The 17785-nt window shown below is 38.2% G+C and overlaps 1 protein-coding gene across 3 annotated transcripts in view; it reads right to left on the bottom strand.

Moving 5' to 3' along the window:
- Arhgap15 (Rho GTPase activating protein 15) overlaps positions 1-17785 on the bottom strand; it is a 627570-nt gene that overhangs the window by 524354 nt on the left and 85431 nt on the right. For all 3 annotated transcript variants that reach the window (XM_021155710.1, XM_021155709.1, XM_029472910.1), the window contains one exon: positions 2730-2791. In XM_021155710.1, coding sequence (XP_021011369.1) covers positions 2730-2791 — 62 coding nt within the window. The remainder of the gene's footprint in view (positions 1-2729; positions 2792-17785) is intronic.

Here is a 17785-nt window from a genome sequence, read left to right as displayed (position 1 = left end):
ATTTAACATGTTTAAATTGAATGTATGTATATTAAATGTAAAATCAAACTCAAGAAGTTTAGAGAAGATATTTATAATGTCCAAAACTAACAATTATCTATATATTGTAACATATGTGCTCTCTCAAACAATAAGAAGACAATACGCTCAATAAAAGCTCATAAATAAATAATTCTTGAAATGCAGAATTTGAGTGACTTGAGATCAATAATTAGAATTACACCCAACTGCAATCCCAATCAGTTAAATGGGAATGAAAGCAGCATTGAGGGAATGTGCTGTTGCCAGATATTTGACAATATTAAACGTAGACTGCTGGATGGGATTATAGAGAAAAGGAATCCCTTCAGCAGTGCAGAATAAACTTCTGTGAGATGCTGCAGCCTTTCAAGAGAGCAAGGCAGTGGAATAGAATAAATGCTCGAGCAATCTTAACTGGTGTGTACACTTCCCAGGGAGAACTTCTAACTGGGAAAAACAAAACAAAATGAAAGCAAACAAAAAAATCCCAACAAACAAACAAACAAACAATTATGTGTGGTTTCCTGCAATGTTTTAGGTTTTGGAAGAGTTAGAGATAACTTAGAAGAATTTGTGCCTGGGAGATTTGTGAAAATAAAATTTGGTACAGATACATGGTATCAAGTGGGCAACACTTGGAAGGATATGGTCTTTAACTGTGGCACCACAACACATATCTGTGTACTAATATTGATTGGACATTGCAAGAAACATGAGGTTTTGAATACAAAGTTGTTTATGCATTATAGAACACATTAATACACACATTATTACAAACAATTATTTTGCTGAGTTGTTTTGAATATCATTCGTAAAAAGAAATAGATGATAGCTGTCTGCATAGGGGATTTGAGGACCAGTTAGAGCACATATATACAGGAGCTTGATATTTGAATAGAAGAGAATATGAAGTAGAACCACCCAAGAGTCTTGCCCAAGATGATAAAATTGCAGGACTGCAACTGAAGGATATCATCAAGTCAATTCACTGCACCTGAGAATTCTAAAACAAGAACTAAAATTTCCAGAACTTTAAATGAAAAATTCTGAGGAAAACATGACACGCAAACTGAATGAGAAACCAATAACATAGAATAGAGACCGATGCAGAAGCTTCTATGAATTTAAGCTTCAATCAAGACGGTGTACACAAGTTCAGTATGTTTTTATGCAAACAAAAACTGCACAGTAGTACATGTGTTCCTGAGAGTAGGCATGAAAGAGGCTACTTTGTCTCAGCATGCTTCAGATCACTCCTTCTAGGTTGGCTAATGGAATACAGATGGAGGGGGTCAGAGAGCCACCATAAGAGGCCGTCACCTCGTTTTGATGACCTTCCTAATTTCTGTGAAGCTGAAGGGTAACACTGGCCAATGCTATCTTATCTGACCACCTCAAACCCAATGAAGAACATATTCATCTGGAATTTCTGGAGTGGGGTTAGAGGTGAGAGCTCATGTGGTTGGTCAGGTAAGAAAGGATCCTAGTTTACTCATCTTGACTGTGATACTGCTGCACCCTCCACAGGCCTGAGCTCATGACCAGGGGATGTAGTCTATGGACGAGAAGGGCACGGAGGCGGAGCTGCTCAGTCAATTATTCTCACCTGTTGCTCTGTTAAAGCTTGCCTGGGGATTCTCTGGAGACAGAGAAGACCAAGGTGCTATGTGTTTGATCTTACTCACCCTCGGGCACTTTTGAGGTAGGATGACTTCCAGGCTACTGACAAGAAACAGTCTTTGGGAAGATGCCAGCTCTATTTCTTATTTAATATTAGAATAGCTTTTGTAAGCACTGGAATTATGAGTGACACTTCCATTTCCCTTCTTTGAAATAAATATAGACACTGTCCATGATAGCCATCAAGCCAAAGCATATTTTATTCTCTAATGTAAGCCAGAACATCTTTCTAGTAACATATTGTATAATTCAATTAAGTATTGTTTGATTGTGTAGCTAATTTGAATATTTATTCTACTTAGTTATAATAGTAATACACTCACAAGGAAATGTTTTTTACTTTGAGTACATCTATGCACCTTAATTACTTGCATATTCATACAATAAATCTAAATATAGAATATATTTGATGTGTTAGCAAAAATTCTAAAACAGACATGACTATTTAAAATCCCCCATATAAAAAACATAGCTACTATCTTTCATGACCCAATGACCAACTTGTTGTATATTCTTGAACATCTCTGTTGATCCTGCCCCTTACCCCAGGGAGTTTTTTTATCTTATCATTTAAAAATTTCCCACACCATACTCTGTTCATGATTTTCTTTCTTTTTTTTAAAAAATGATTTTATTTTGAACTACAAATATGGTTCAAATTTTTCCATCCTTCAAATAAACTTCCCAGGCTATTGCATAGAGATCTTTATATGCTGCAAATGAATTCATTCAACAACCCAATCTGTTGATCCAGAAATCATGTTTCCCTTTTTATGTTTTAAAGATTTCTAGTCCTAAGAAGACGAGACATCAGCCACTTTTACATTCTGGGCAACACTATAGAATGCAATGTCTTTCTTTGAAAAGTATAATTATTTTACCAATAAGGGTGTCAACAATGGGAACAGAAGGGATTGTTCTAGTTAGGTCTGGATATGGCCTTGCTTTTCAGACAAAAGCACTGACACAAGCCGAGGAAGTGGGAGACTGTGTAGTTATGTAACAGAGAGTTGAAGAACTTTCATTACCTCAGTTTCTTTCCTCCATCTGCAATTTTGGCTTTTTGAAGATACCCTTCTTTTTCAACCATCTGCAAGAAGAATGTGTATGTTAAAATGGTGACAAACTCTTTATGCATTTCAGTATGAATGAACCCAAGCTTTCTAAGCAAGAGACATTGCAATGATGGAAGCTTCCAGTCACAGAGCTGTATTAATAATGCATACAAGACTTATGGGAAGTGCATACAAGATCAAAGTCTTTACAAGCTTTACATATCAAACGATAGATTGGGAAGATGTATGTGGATGGATCCTTTGATAGTGATACAGCACCAGTTGCTCCCCCTTAGGTGTTAGGAAGTCACTTGCTTAAAACATTGACATCAATGAGAAAACAAAGGGAAGTGCAAACCCTTCCTAAACCTTACCAGGAAAGCTCTTCCTTTGTACCCTCCCCATTCACCTGCCAAGACCCGGAAAAAGGAAATGGACCAGGAAGCTGAGCCTGATGAATCATGGGAGAACATCACAATGGTAACCTTTTGTGCATTTTGGCCAGTTGCCATCTGAGCTATATAACTGCTTTCCTTTGCCCGTTTGTACTGTTGCCTTTCATCCTCACAGAGTTGCAAACTCCAGAAAGGCCAAGGAACAATTTACTATAACGCAACAGGGGTGTTTAGTAAATTCCAATCAAAATTCACACAAATGCAGATGATTGTCTGTTGATTCCCAGCAAAGTCAATATAGTGATTTCAGTTTGTCTATTTGTGCCCTCCGGACTTCTGGGTCACCCTATTCCAGTCTTGGCCTGAGCTACCTTTAAAGAAGTAGCATGCTTCCCTCATGTTCTGTGTCTAACAGCTGAGGGTCATATTTCATCAGTGCCACTGGTGTAATCCATACTCCTGGGCATAATATTCCATCCATTATATCTTCATTTCAAAAATTCCTATGCATACAAAACGCAATTTTAACCTGTTTTAAATTCAAACTGTATGGCTTTTGTCCGATGGTCTTTCCATCATTTGTTGGATTGTCATTGAGGCACACCACTCCCAGTTTCCACTCCATCGTGTCCTTATCACTCTGCTAACACCCTCAGATAACACTGTAATGGCTGGATTGTTTACTACGCCTGTATTCTGAGCCCACTGAAGGCAAGGAATTTTCCCTTTCATATGCTGTGGGAACCCAGTCACACTAATTGGATTAAATGGACAAATACATACATGAAGGGATACGTGAATGCTATTTAAACATTTTTACAGAGAATTGTAAGAGTCAAAACTATTCTTTGATAAGAGGAAAAGACACTTAGGGTAGTGAATTGTCCCATAGACTAACATGGTAACAAGTAAAGAATCGCCCCTGGTAAGATTTGCTCTGCTATAGATGACACAGATGCAGATGCGATTTTTTTCCCTGGATCCTGTGTTGTTCTATTCCTAACGCACTGGAAAGTACTTATCTTTCAAATTATATTTGTTATATACATTTGTAATGAATAAACTGTAGGAAATTATTAGGATAATGACAATGGTGGCAATATTTTTTCCCACATAGGTTTAGAAGATGTCTCTTCCTTCAGGATGTTTGTCACAAGTCTCAATTTCAAGGTTGATATTTAGAACAATGGGGTTTATAGTGTTATTACACAGTGTTACGTTTAATTGTATCTCTCCATGTACTGTGCCCACTTCCTTATTCTATGTATATTGTTTCTCTCTTGGGTACCAGAGAATTTTGTTACTCTATAAATCCCAACATGCCTTCTAGCTCATAGAAAGAAGCCCTTAAACTGTAACTTTGCAGTATTCTCTGCTTTTGATTCACTTAGTACCACCCTAAAGAGTATGGTGTGCATACACGCTTACAATCTAAATGTGTGACATATGTCTGCTTGAGGTTTATAGCCATGTCTTCTCTCTTCTCTCTCTCTCTCTCTCTCTCTCTCTCTCTCTCTCTCTCTCTCTCTCTCTCTCTCTCTCTCTCTCTCTCTCTCTCCTCTATGTGCCTGCTTCCTCCGGCATCAGCTGTTCCTCTCTCTACTATGTTTCTCTTCCATAATTGATGTACACTTACATTCCCTCAGCAAATTTTCAATTAATCACTCCATTCTCTCAAATATCAGCCACTATGCATGCACGAGAGTTGAAAGACTAACAAGACAGGTCTGATCTTACTTCAGTTTAACCCCTAGGGGCACACATTAAGACATCCCTTCCTTTTAGTAAACTGATTCAACTCTTCTACACCTCTGAGACTCTGCTCAGTCTTCACACTGGACAAATACATTCCAATTGATTTCCTGCACTAAACAGTCTGCCATGTTCAGGTGACACAATGACAAGAAAGGCTTCCAAAAGGTAAACTTAATTATGTGACTATTTAAGGGATTACCATCATACACCTGAACTTCTCAGCATTCTACATACCAGGAAACAGACATTCTGAGAGGCTTAGGCTGGGTAGAAGGAGGTTTAATGTAAACAAAAGATTGCTATGTATTATACATCTTGGTTTATATGTGGCACCTTATTAATTGTTTTTTTAGCCCCATGGTCTGAAAGAACAATGATCTGAAATTTCATTTTGTAGTTCAGACATCAGGTTGTCTAGTCTTTAGTGATTTACATAGTTATATATAGGCTTTATATTTAAGTTTAGATTCCTCCCATGCCAGATTGTAGGCCAAACTGAAATTCATTAAAGGAATAGAAGCAATCTAACCATGTATACTTAAAGAAATATCAGCCAGTCTTTAGATGCTAAATGTGGCTGTTGGTGCTATTTTTTCAATGTCAGCTAGAATCCCTATTTAACATTGTGTAGCAGGAAAGATCAGCAATTTGTCCAGGCTGGATGCCAGCCAGTCTGCCAGCACTGAGGGAGTGCTTCGGGAGCATCCTGTGTGCAGAGACACAGCTGAGGAGAATGAATGGCACTGGAATTTCAAGATAGTACCTGTTTATAAACCCAGGTTGGACGCGCAGACAGGCAGAAGAGAAGAGAACTTTTGATTAACAGTCACAAGGGTAACAAACACGAGCCTATAATCCCTCATGCAGATATGGCAGCTGTTGTTTTTTTTTCTTTTTAATGTGAATGTCTCATGTTAGCAGATACAAATGCCCACAAAAGGCTTCATGGATCTTTAGCGGTCTACTGAACAGTTTTGCTAAAATAAAATGAAATAAACTTGAAGTGTCTACCCAACTTCATTGACAATTTGGCTTTCAGCTGCATAACTCTTTTGCTTTATAATATTTACTCCGCTGATGTGTTGACATTTTTCCTCTCTCTCCTTGGTTCTTCATCTGTTTTTATCTATAACCACTGAAGTCATATTTAGCTTTGTAAGTTGTCTGATAACAAAGGTCAGTGACTTAAGTAGTGAGAGTTAGAATATTCCCCTCCCACTTTGTATTCTTCAAGAAAGCACTGATGGGTCTCTATAAACACCGATGCTATTGGCACTTAGGGTTTCTTTTTTATCAAATAAATCTGAGACAAACCTCAGAAGGTCCTTCTGAAAGAGGACTCACTATGTGAGTCATGAGTATGGCTGAGACACTTTCTAAGGGATCTTTCCATAACCACAACCCAGACCACTACAATTTTCAAAGACTTGGCACTCCTATTTAATAGGAAAGTAAGTGCTAAGATTTCCCTAGCTCACAGTGCTTTGCTGATGATCCTATTTGTTCATTTCTATTAAGAAGCATCAAACTAAGACACGTTTTCTCACATCATTTTATTCCCTCTTTCCTTCTGCAATTCCTTTTCACTTCTCTCCTATACACAGAAAGACACATTTTTTTTTTTTTGTCATTTTTATCTGAGTGCTTTCTTTCTCTTGACATTGTTCTCAAGGTACCTTGTGATGCTAATCTTGATGACTAACTTGGATTGGATTTAGGAATGACCGTGAGACTGCTCAAGCACACCTCTGGGTGTGACTGTGTAGTCATTTCTTATGGCATTAGAACACTAATTCAGATTTTAATACACCACTGGGATGTTTTGGGACTGGAAGGCAGTGCTTGGTTTAAGGAAGTAGGGCAATGGCAAGTACTAAGAAAATACCTAGGACAGGATGGGAGGGAGTGGAGGATGGGAAGCATTGGGCTGAGAGGGGGATGGAGAAGTTTTTGGAGACTGTAATTTACTTGCCTCCCTCTTGCTACTGCTTTGATCCTTCTTCCTGACCTTGATGACATGAAGAACATCTCTACTACATATTCTTGCTGCCTTTGAGGACCAGCAATCTGATATTTGGCCTTTTGTAAATGTGACATAAATGAAGTCTTCCCTGGAAGTGTTTTCTCAGGTTTTTGTTTGTTTGTTTATTGTTACTGTTGATTTTTGTGTTTTTTGTTTTTTTAATCATAACTACAAGCGAGGTAAGAGACATATACTCACATTCACAAGCACATACACAAATCTACATACACTCACACACCCAAACATAACACACACACACACACACACACACACACACACACACACACACACCAAAAGTAAGCAAGACCATGAAGAGCTGGAGTTCATTTTGTGCTGGACAGCTATTCTTGAGGATGAAGCCTTCCCTGGGGTGTGGCTAATGTCACATTGTCACTTCATGGACAGAAAATGGCCTTCCCTTTCTGGACAGTTATCAAGTATAAATAGTTCCTGGATAATGCTGTGCCCACTTCTCTGCCTCTGGGCTGAAATTTGATGGTTTGAACTTATGCACATCTCGTGTGTGCTGTCACAGTCTCTTTGGGTTTGTACCCACATCAGCCCTGGTTTATCTGGAAAATGCTGCTTCCTTAAAGTTATCCATTATTTCTGGCTTTTACAATGTTTCCACCTCTTTTTCTGTAGGGCTTTTTTGTTTTTATTTGTTTTTCTGATTGGACTTAGGGCTCACTCCATGAGTAAGCTCACGTCTCTCCTTGTAAACTTGGTCAAGAACCTTATTTGTGCTGGTGATGAAATACTATGACCAAGGCAATTTATGGTAAGGAGAGTTTGGCTTGTGGTTCCAGAAGCAGGGGCAATAATGGTGTGGAGGTATGGCAGCGAGTGGCTACAGTGGAAAGCAAGAGACCTTCAATCACAAACACCTGCCTCCAAGGTTGGATTTTTTCTCCCTAAACAGCACCATCCACTAGGGCCAAGTGTTCAAATATCTCACACTATGCAGCCAATCTCATACAAAGCACCACAGGAACTCATATGACCTAAGGTAAACCCATCATTACTATTTTTTGCCTTCTATGTACATTAGTGAAGCTCAAATTTCTCAGCAGAGAAGTGCCTTTGTGCAGAAAATAATAGTTACTACAAAGGTTTACAACTGAACAAACTGCAGGAAAAACAATTCTGTGGCTTTCTTAGTCATAAATGGGACATCTTTCTCATATCTTTTCCAACAATACTTTGGGAATGTTGTAAAGAGAGGGCAGAGAGACTGTCAGAGGACTTGGGCAAAACAATATCTTCTGAACATTATAGAATCAGTGCACCTATGAACTTATCAGATCTGTGGTTGTCTATGTAAGGCCTTCACAAGATTAAACCAGTTAACATCATTTCATGGAAGAGAGAATGGGTGCAGGAGCTCCAACCCAAGCAGGAAAGTAATTGACAGTTGATTGTTGTTTATGGAAGAAGAAGCCATTTTCTTAGGCGTGTAGTCCATGGTAGGTGGACCATGCTCCCCTGGCCCTACACATATGCATAAGGGCAGCAAAAATTGCATTTGGGGAATGAGAGAGAGAGAGAGAGAGAGAGGGAGAGAGGGAAAGAGAGAGAGAGAGAGAGAGAGAGAGAGAGAGAGAGAGAGAGAGAGAGAGAGAGAGAGCATGATATGAGGATTTTTCTGAAGGATGATGCTTTCCAATACAATGTGCTTACCTCATGTAAATCTGTAATATATATGTACATACATTTAGATTATCTAGATGTATGCAATGATGACCTGAAGAGTCAAGCAAAATTAGTTCTGTGTATCACAAACTCACAAATCCCACAAAACAGCTATGCTAAAGAAGTTCTTGAAGCGTGGTGTAGTGGGTAGCGCCTGCAATCTCAGCACTTGCAGAAACAGGCAGGAAGAGCAACCCACCAGTTCAAGGCTAAGCTGTTTTACCCAGTGAGCTGCAGGTAAGCCAGGGATGCATCATTATGAGAGCTTATCTCAAAGAAACAAAAAGAAAAGAAACAAAAGGCAAGCAATCAATCACCCAAAATGAGAACAAACCGCCAAACTCCTGAGAAACTGACGTGGCTTCATAGTCTGGTTTTGATGATATTTACTGTCACAGATCCCTTGCTCTCTTTACTTCACGTGTGGAGTGCATCTTCATGTGGGTACCCTCTCCTCTTTCTTTGGAGGGTGTGGGATCCTGTCTCACTTTATGTTTCCACTCACAGCCCTTAAGTGTTTTCTAAACACTGGGCTTGGTGAAGCGCATGTTATGTTTTGCCAAGCTATGTGCAGCCCCTCTTATTAAACCACTGTGTATTTCAAGGGAAATGCTATCCTTGTGTTGTTGCTTTCTTTACCACGAACTCATCAAAAGATCATTTTGGAAATGACATTAGAGTATTTTGTGTTTAAGATCTCCTGTGAACTCTCATCCTGAGCCTTTCATGCTGGAGCCAGCAAGTCTCATTCATTCACCACCAAGAAATCCAGTTTGTGCTTAGGAGATGGGTTTAGGAAAGATCTCTCTGAATCTGGAAAACATTCTTCAGTCTTCTGAAGGCTTTTCTTAGAATTCCACTCTCAATCTGTTTCCGTTTCACTGTCTTTGCTTTCACTGTTACTTGCTTTTTGACCATCATTGAAGTTCGCCAAACATGGCCTTCCTCCTCCTTGCTGTCAGAGCATCTTATTATTATAATTCATCTGCGTTATAACTTAATTTCTCTCTGTGAAGAGAGAGTTGCTCAATTCTAATAGTCTTTGTTGATGTGTGGGTGTACATTTTTCTCTGCTCTAGAATTAAACGGATTATAAGTGGGGGACATGGCAGGCAGACAACTAACCTCTAGTTCCAGGATTTCTCCAATCTTCCCATCACCTGAAGCTGCTTCCCCTGGGGAATGCTCCACCTGATCCAGCACCACAGCTCTTCTCTTTTCATCATCACATTCAAGTCAGTATGGAATTGTCCTTTGGTTTTCTCATATACAGGGTATGTAGTCTTAATCTGGATCCTTCTATGTACTCCAGGCTGACCTTGAACATGCAGACTTCCTTTTTCTGCCTTCCACGTGTTTGTGTTACAGGCATGTTCCTCCATGCCTGCCTCATCATGGCATTCTTGAAATTTTTCAAGTACAGTTGAAATAAAACTGTTGTACTGATAATCTGAATGTGCTGTCTTTTCTTGATTTTTTTTTCTTCCTGTTCTCATTCTTTTGTTTCCACAGTTCTACTTATGGTGCAAATCTTATTTTAAATGACACTTTCAAAGAGTACTTATATGATGACTCATGACTCCAAATATAAGTCTTTCCTCTCCCACAGTCACTAGTGTAGAACCAAGCCTTTTTCTTGTCCTTAATGCATCTGCTTATCCATAGGTCTTTCTCCAGAAAAGGCCACGACTTTTTAATCTCCCATCATTCCCATAGCCTAACCCTCCTCCTGAATGACCATGGCCTAGACAAATACATGAATGAATACGTAGACCCCTGCTTAAGGAAATGAAATAATTAATTTGAAATGGTTTCTATAATAAATTGATTAAACTATTATTATTTATTATTATTATCATCTTAACTTTTGAGATGATATTATTTGCCAAATCTAACTCTAACTTAGCAAAATGGCATTTTGAAATATTAAAGAGATATTTGTTTCTCTTTTCCAACTTAAAGAAACCGCAGCTGGTCAATAGTATTAGTCTACACAGTGACTACTCTTTTTTCTTTAAAACAAGGAAGTACAATATCTTCATAGTACATTTCATCTTCAAAGCCCCCACAAGTATTAATTAACTCACAGAATGATATCAGGCTTGAAAAGGTAACACCTGTGACTTAAGTTTATCTGCAAAAGCCTGATTTGCTCTGAGCCAGGACAACTTCCTGAGCTCTGCCCTCCAAATCCTCCTTGCTCAGGAGGAAGCAGATCATTCTCTAAAACCCACCACAGGCTTTTGACTCCTGCATGGTTATCCATAGACACGCCTTACGATGTTTCAATAAAAATAAAGACGATAAAGATTTAACATGCATTAATCAGGGTTATTTTTCTTGAATCTTTGTTTAGGGGGAAAGTGCCTTGAAACTAATTGGGCCTCATGCACAGTAGCAAGGAGGAATATATTAATAGAAGATCAAGAAACAAATGTGCAAAGTGTATCAGAGTTTTGTGTTAAGCAATCACAGAGTCCCCTGTTCTGATCCTAGCTTCTTTCACTGAAGTCTTGTGATATGCATCTGTGTGGCATTAATACTATATTTCTTCCTGTACTGGGGCCACTGTGAGCATTTTTAGACTCCAATTAGGAATGCTTCAAAAATAACTGTCAAAATACATGTGTTACTCTTTTAATTACCCATGTTGATCACAATCAGCTCTATTATAAGGGAACTGTAAAAAAAAATAATAATGCATGGCTTCCCAAAGAAAAATGTACTCATTGGAGCATCAGCAACGACAGTTTTCATTTTATAAAGTAAAACACTTTACTCCAAAATGGGGTAGACCTAATAGATTATTTCAAAAGCTGTAACCAGAACTGTAGTCTCATGATTCTTAAAAATATTTCAGAGAATTCTTTAAATAGGAGGTAAAAGAAATGAGACTTTTTACATTACAGCCAATGTTTTGAAAATAAATACACATGAGAATTCAAATGTTAAAAACATAAATATAAACAATTATATTAACTCAAGGAATTTAAATAATTGGCTCCAAATTATTTTGGTACATTGTTTCAGACATTACAGAGTGTCCTGAGAGATACTGACAACAGGACACTGAGGGTGACTGGGCTGCTGTGCAGATCCATGGAGGAGACAGGGAGACAGGGAGAGATGGAGGAGACAGGGAGAGGTGGAGGAGATAGGGAGAGAGAGAAATATGGATGAAACAGGGAGAGATACAAGCAGCCCCAAGTTGTGGGAAGGACTCTGCAGGTAGATGAAAGGTTCATGTTCATCAGATTTAATGTAAACTTTGTGTCTTCTAGAGAATGTCTTTTCATGAATGGTAATGGGTAGTTTAAAATGTATAGATTTGCTTTTGGAAAAACTTCCTGGTTCTTTCATTGTTACTCTTCATGACAGTCTACTCTCCAGATGGAAGTTTACATAACTGATGGCATTTCTGCCATTAAAATAAAAGTAAGGATCCAATAGACATCATAGAGGAAATGTAGAATGTTCCCAGTGCTCAGAAGACAGAGTAAGTTAGGTGAGCACTCAGAGAGAGGAAGCAGCAGAGCCCACATCAGTACCAGGAAGCAATTAGTTGATATTTTAAAATTTTGGTGGAGGTAGTAACTACGTGTATCTGTGTATATGTGGAGATGTGGAAAGATAATCTCTGTAGAGAGACTACAAACTAGAATTTTACTTTAAAAATTAATGTTTTGTTCTGTGCCACATTTTTATTATAGTTATTTGTTTCTCAAGAGTCTAACATCTTGATATATATATTGGATATTATCCCTCTATTAGATGTAGGGTTAATAAAGATCTTTTCCCAATCTGTTGGTTGCCATTTTGTCCTATTGACAGTGTCCTTTGCCTTACAGAAGCTTTGCAATTTTATGAGGTCCCACTTGCAATTCTTGATCTTAGAGCATGAGCCATTGGTGTTCTGTTCAGGAAATTTTTTCCTGTGCCCATGTGCTAGAGGCTTTCCCCCACTTTCTTTTCTATTAGTTTCAGAGTATCTGGTTTTATGTGGAGGTTCTTGATCCACTTGGACTTGAGCTTTGTACAAGGAGATAAGAATGGATTGATTTGCATTCTTCTACATGCTGCCAGTTGAACAAGCACCATTTGTTGAAAATGATGTCTTCTTTCCACTGGATGCTTTTAGCTTCTTTGTCAAAGATCAAGTGACCATAGGTGTGTGGGTTCATCTCTGGGTTTTCAATTCTATTCCATTGATTGACCTGCCTATTACTGTACCAGTACCATGTAGTTTTTATCACAATTGTAGTACAGCTTGAGGTCAGGGATGGTGATTCCCCCAGAGGTTCTTTTATTGTTGAGAAGCGTTTTCGCTGTCCTGGTTTTTTGTTATGCCAGATGAATTCACAAATTGCTCTTTCTAAATCAATGAAGAATTGAGTTGGAATTTTGATGGGGATTGCATTAAATCTGTAAATTGCTTTCTGCAAAACGGCCATTTTTGCTATATAAATTCTACCAATTCATGAGCATGGGAGATCTTTCCATCTTCTGAGCTCTTCTTCAATTTCTTTCTTCAGAGACTTGAAATTCTTGTCATACAGGTCTTTCACTTGCTTAGTTAGAGTCACACCAAGGTATTTTATATTATTTGTGATTATTGTGAAGGGTATTGTTTCCCTAATTTCTTCCTCAGCATGTTGATCCTTTAAGTAGAGAAAGGCCAAGGATTTATTAACAAAGCATTTGTTAAACAAAGAGTTTTCAACTGAGAAATGTTGAATGACTGAGAAACACCTAAAGAAATGTTTAATACTCTTAGTCATTAGGGAGATGTAAATCAAAACAACCCTGAGATTCCACTTCACACCAATCAGAATGGCTAAGATCAAAAACTTAAGTGACAGAAATGTTGGTGAGGATGTGGAGAAAGAGGAACACTCCTCCATTGCTGGTGGGATTGCAAACGGGTACAACCACTCTAGAAATCAATTTGGTGGTTCCTTGGAAAACTGGAAATAGTACTGCCTAAGAACCCAGCTATACCACTCCTGGGCATATACTCAGAAGATGCTCCATCATGTAATAAGGACACATGCTTCACTATGTTCATAGAAGCCTTATTTATAACAGCCAGTACCTGGAAAGAACCCAGATGTCCCTCAATAGAGGAATGGATACAGAAGATATGGTACATTTACATACTGGAGACTCATCTATTAAAAACAATGAATTTATAATTAGGCAAATGGATGGAACTAGAAAATATCATCCTGAAAGAGGTAACCCAATCACAAAAGAACACACATGGTATGCACTCAACGATAAGTGGATATTAGCCCAGAAGCTCAAAATATCCACTATACAATTCACAGACAACATGAAGCTCAAGAATAAGGAAGACCAAAGTGTGGGTACTTCGGTTCTTCTTCGAAGGGGGAACCAAATACCTATGGGAGGAGATACAGAGACAAAGTGTGGAGCAGAGACTGAAGGAAAGGCCATCCAAAGACTGCCCAACCTGGGGATCCATCCCATTTACTGTCACCAAAACCAGACACTATTGTGGATGCCAACAAGTGCTTGCTGACAGAAGACTGATATAGCTGTCTCCTGAGAGGCTCTGCCACTACCTGACAAATACAGAGGTGGCTGCTTTCAACCAACCATTGAACTGAACACAATGGAGGAGCTAGAGAAAGGACCCAAGGAGCTGAAGGGGTTTACAGCCCCATAGGAGGAACAACAATATGAACCAACCAGTATCTCCAGAGCTTCTAGGGACTAAAGCACCAACCAAAGAGTACACATGGAGGGACCTATGGCTCCAGCCACATATGTATCAGAGGATGGCCTTGTCAGTCATCAGTGGGAGGAGAGCCCATTGGTCCTGTGAAGGCTCGATGACCCAGTGTATGGGAGTACCAGGACAGGGAAGCAGGAGTGGGTGGGTTGGTGAACAGGGGGAGGGGGGAGGAGAGGGTTTTCGGAGGGGAAACAAGAAAAGAGGATAACATTTGAAATGTAAATAGAGAAATTATCAAATTTTAAAAAATGAATGTTTTACTTTGCTTTATTATTTCTTTTCAATGTCACTGTCCAAAACAACACATTTTCTTTCTTCCTTTTTAACTTTGAAACTGCAAAGATAAAACAGCTTACTACCTGTTAGTTAATAAAAATATAACTTTAATATTAGAAGGTAAATTAAGAAAACTGTCTCTGACTACCCTAATGGTTTATCTATGCTCAGGTTATGCTTGATATGTAGGCATGGCTATGAAATTGAAAATTGGATGGTAGTTATTAAATTTAATAAATAATAATAATTAAAATTCTTACTTATATTGTATGTGAAAATTTATGATGCTTTAACATATACTCAAATATAATTTTACAGACATTTGTGTATGTATGTGTGCACATATATGTATGTGTGTATATATATATGTGTGTGTTATATACACATGAATAACTATTTATATATATTTATTTTCTTACTTATTGTGCTGTTACAATGTACTGAACTCCTGATTAAGTCCTAATCGTGAAATAGTAAGTCACACAGAATCCTCTTTTCATATAAGTTGTAACTCAGTAAAAGAGATTAAAAACAGAAGGAAGCAATTTTACTGCTATTTATCTAGAAAAGACACAAATCCAAGTTGCTTTTGGAAAACTACTTCAAATTTGAGAAATCATGGAAATATTTCCCTAAAAATTTGACAAGTAGTAGTAGCATATGCCCTTTATTCTAGCTCTTGGGTGACTGAGGCAGGTAGATCTCTATGAGGTTGGGGGTTTCAGGACAACTAGGGCTACACATGGAAACTCTTGTCTTGAAAAAGAAAACATGAAACTGATAATCTTGCAAAACAACTATAAATACATCTTATTTCAATATTGAAAATATTGAGCTTCATTTGAATAACAGTATATATTTATTAGTATTTTCAACCAACATTTTTATAACCCCTTAATATATGTGTTATATCAATTGGCAAACATGCCTTTCCAGAACAAACAATAATGTCAAAAGTAATAAATGTGGAAGTAGAACATAACATAGTGAGTACAAGTCATGGCCTCTCACTTCGAGGCATTTACAGTACAGCCATGGAACAAGTCTATTACCCATGAAATAAGAGTGGACAGCATAGCAATATTTGAGCATGTGATAGGATGAAAGCACCATAATTACTAGAGAAAACTCAAGCTCCTTCAGGCTAAAAGCCATGTCTCAATCATACTTCTATTACTGGCTTGAGGGTGTATATTTGGGAGTAGATAATATATAGCATAAATCAAAACCATGGGAGCATTCTATAAACTTGATGTTATAGGTGAAAGGGAGCTAGTTTGTTTGGATAAGGAAAATAACATCTTGAAGATACTGCTTTAAAGTAGGTTGTTCTTGGGTGACTGCCCAAGTTTGCCCTTGTATGATCTATGTGAAAGACATAAAGGAATATTAGAGGTGGGATTTTAAAGTCAAGATGATGATATGTGTGGTCACAAAGAGAAACATGTGGTCACATGACAACTGATGAGACACTGTTCGTAAGATGGCTGGCTAGGTTGGTGCTGAAGAGGTGTCTCAGTTTGTTTTATTGCTCACCTATATATGTGCCCATATACATGTGTGTTCATTAACATGTGTACATAGACACACATAGACACACACAGAAACACACAGACACACACAGAGACAGTTGTATGTAAATGGTGGTAAAGAAAATAAACATCAGAATAAAAGACATTTGAAACCTAGAGAAGTTTGTTGCTCCAGAAGCTGGCTTGATGAGGAGGGAAGCAGTTCAGAGAGAGTGTGATGATGGATGAATTTGTTATATTTTACTTCTTGCTTTTAGTGAGGAAGAAGTCTCAGAACAAATGATTAAATTGAACATTTGTGAACATAGTGAAATGTAGCTCTTCTTATAACCAAAGTCATTCATTATCTTTTCACTACACCTTGTACTCAAAGGATACTTAACAGAGTTCTCCCATGTTCTTGCAATCACGAGAAGCACGGAAATAGGATAGTGAACATAGAAAGTATTCCTTTACCCTAGCATGACATTTTAATGAGCTGACAAATGAATAAAGGTACTGTAGTTTAAGAGAAATATTGAATAAGGGTAAAGGTAAGGGAGTTAAAAGACATTAAACAAGCATCTATTTTAAATTTTATATTTATTCTGTATATGTGAGTGTGTGTGTGTGTGTCTGTGTGTCTGTGTGTGTAAGCATACATGCCCATAGTACACAGGTAGAGTCCAGAAAGTAGCTTGTTGAAGTCAGTTCTCTTTTCAATACATGTACCCCAAGTGTTGAGTGTGATGGCAGCAAGTACTTTTACCCCATGAGCCATCATATCAACACAAGACTCAACTTAAAAGGTGATATAAGAATAATAGCAGGTAAATGATGCATTATTACTTAGATATAAAGGTCACAAATGAATCACAGTTCATTGGAAAGGTCAGTGAACAAGTGGAATAACACTTCAAAGGAAGAACTAGTTTGGTTGGAGCAGAATAAGCCAGAAGGAGGAGGTTGTATTGATGACGCAACTGGATCTTTAAGACTTAGGAAATTCTGTTTGGGTTTTTTTTTTTTTCTTTTTAATTTATTTCTTTTAATTAGGTATTTTCTTCATTTACATTTCAAATGCTATCCCAAAAGTCCCCCACACTCTCCCCATTGTTTATCAGATATTTTCTTCATTTATATTTCAAATATTATCCCCTATCCCCTGCCCTGTTCCCCTTCCCACCCACTCCCACTTCTTGGCCCTGGCGTTCCCCTGTACTGAGGCATATAAAGTTTGCAAGACCAAGGGGCCTCTCTTCCCAATAATGGCCGACTAGAACATCTTCTGATACATATGCAGCTAGAGACACAAGCTCCGGGGTACCGGTTAGTTCATATTGTTGGATCCATCCCATAATCAGCCTTCTGTTTGCTTTCTAACTTCAACCCTTGGGAGAATGGAAGTCATTGAGAGTTTTGAGTCAAAGAGTGATACTGTAGCCTGATAGACGCAAAATGGACATTTTAACTTCCACCATGACTGCACAAGGAGATGAGAAATGATTAGCTTATGAGTGCAGATACTTTATGGATAGCATTTCATGAAAAGGAACGTCTCTACAGGTTTAAAGAGCTGGCACATGGGATCAACACCGGGGTAGCTAGAGCACAGGGTC

Source organism: Mus caroli, chromosome 2, assembly GCF_900094665.2.
Source record: "Mus caroli chromosome 2, CAROLI_EIJ_v1.1, whole genome shotgun sequence".
NCBI lineage: Eukaryota > Metazoa > Chordata > Mammalia > Rodentia > Muridae > Mus > Mus caroli.
Note: the sequence above shows the minus strand (reverse complement) of the source record. Positions and strands in the feature narration are given on the sequence as shown.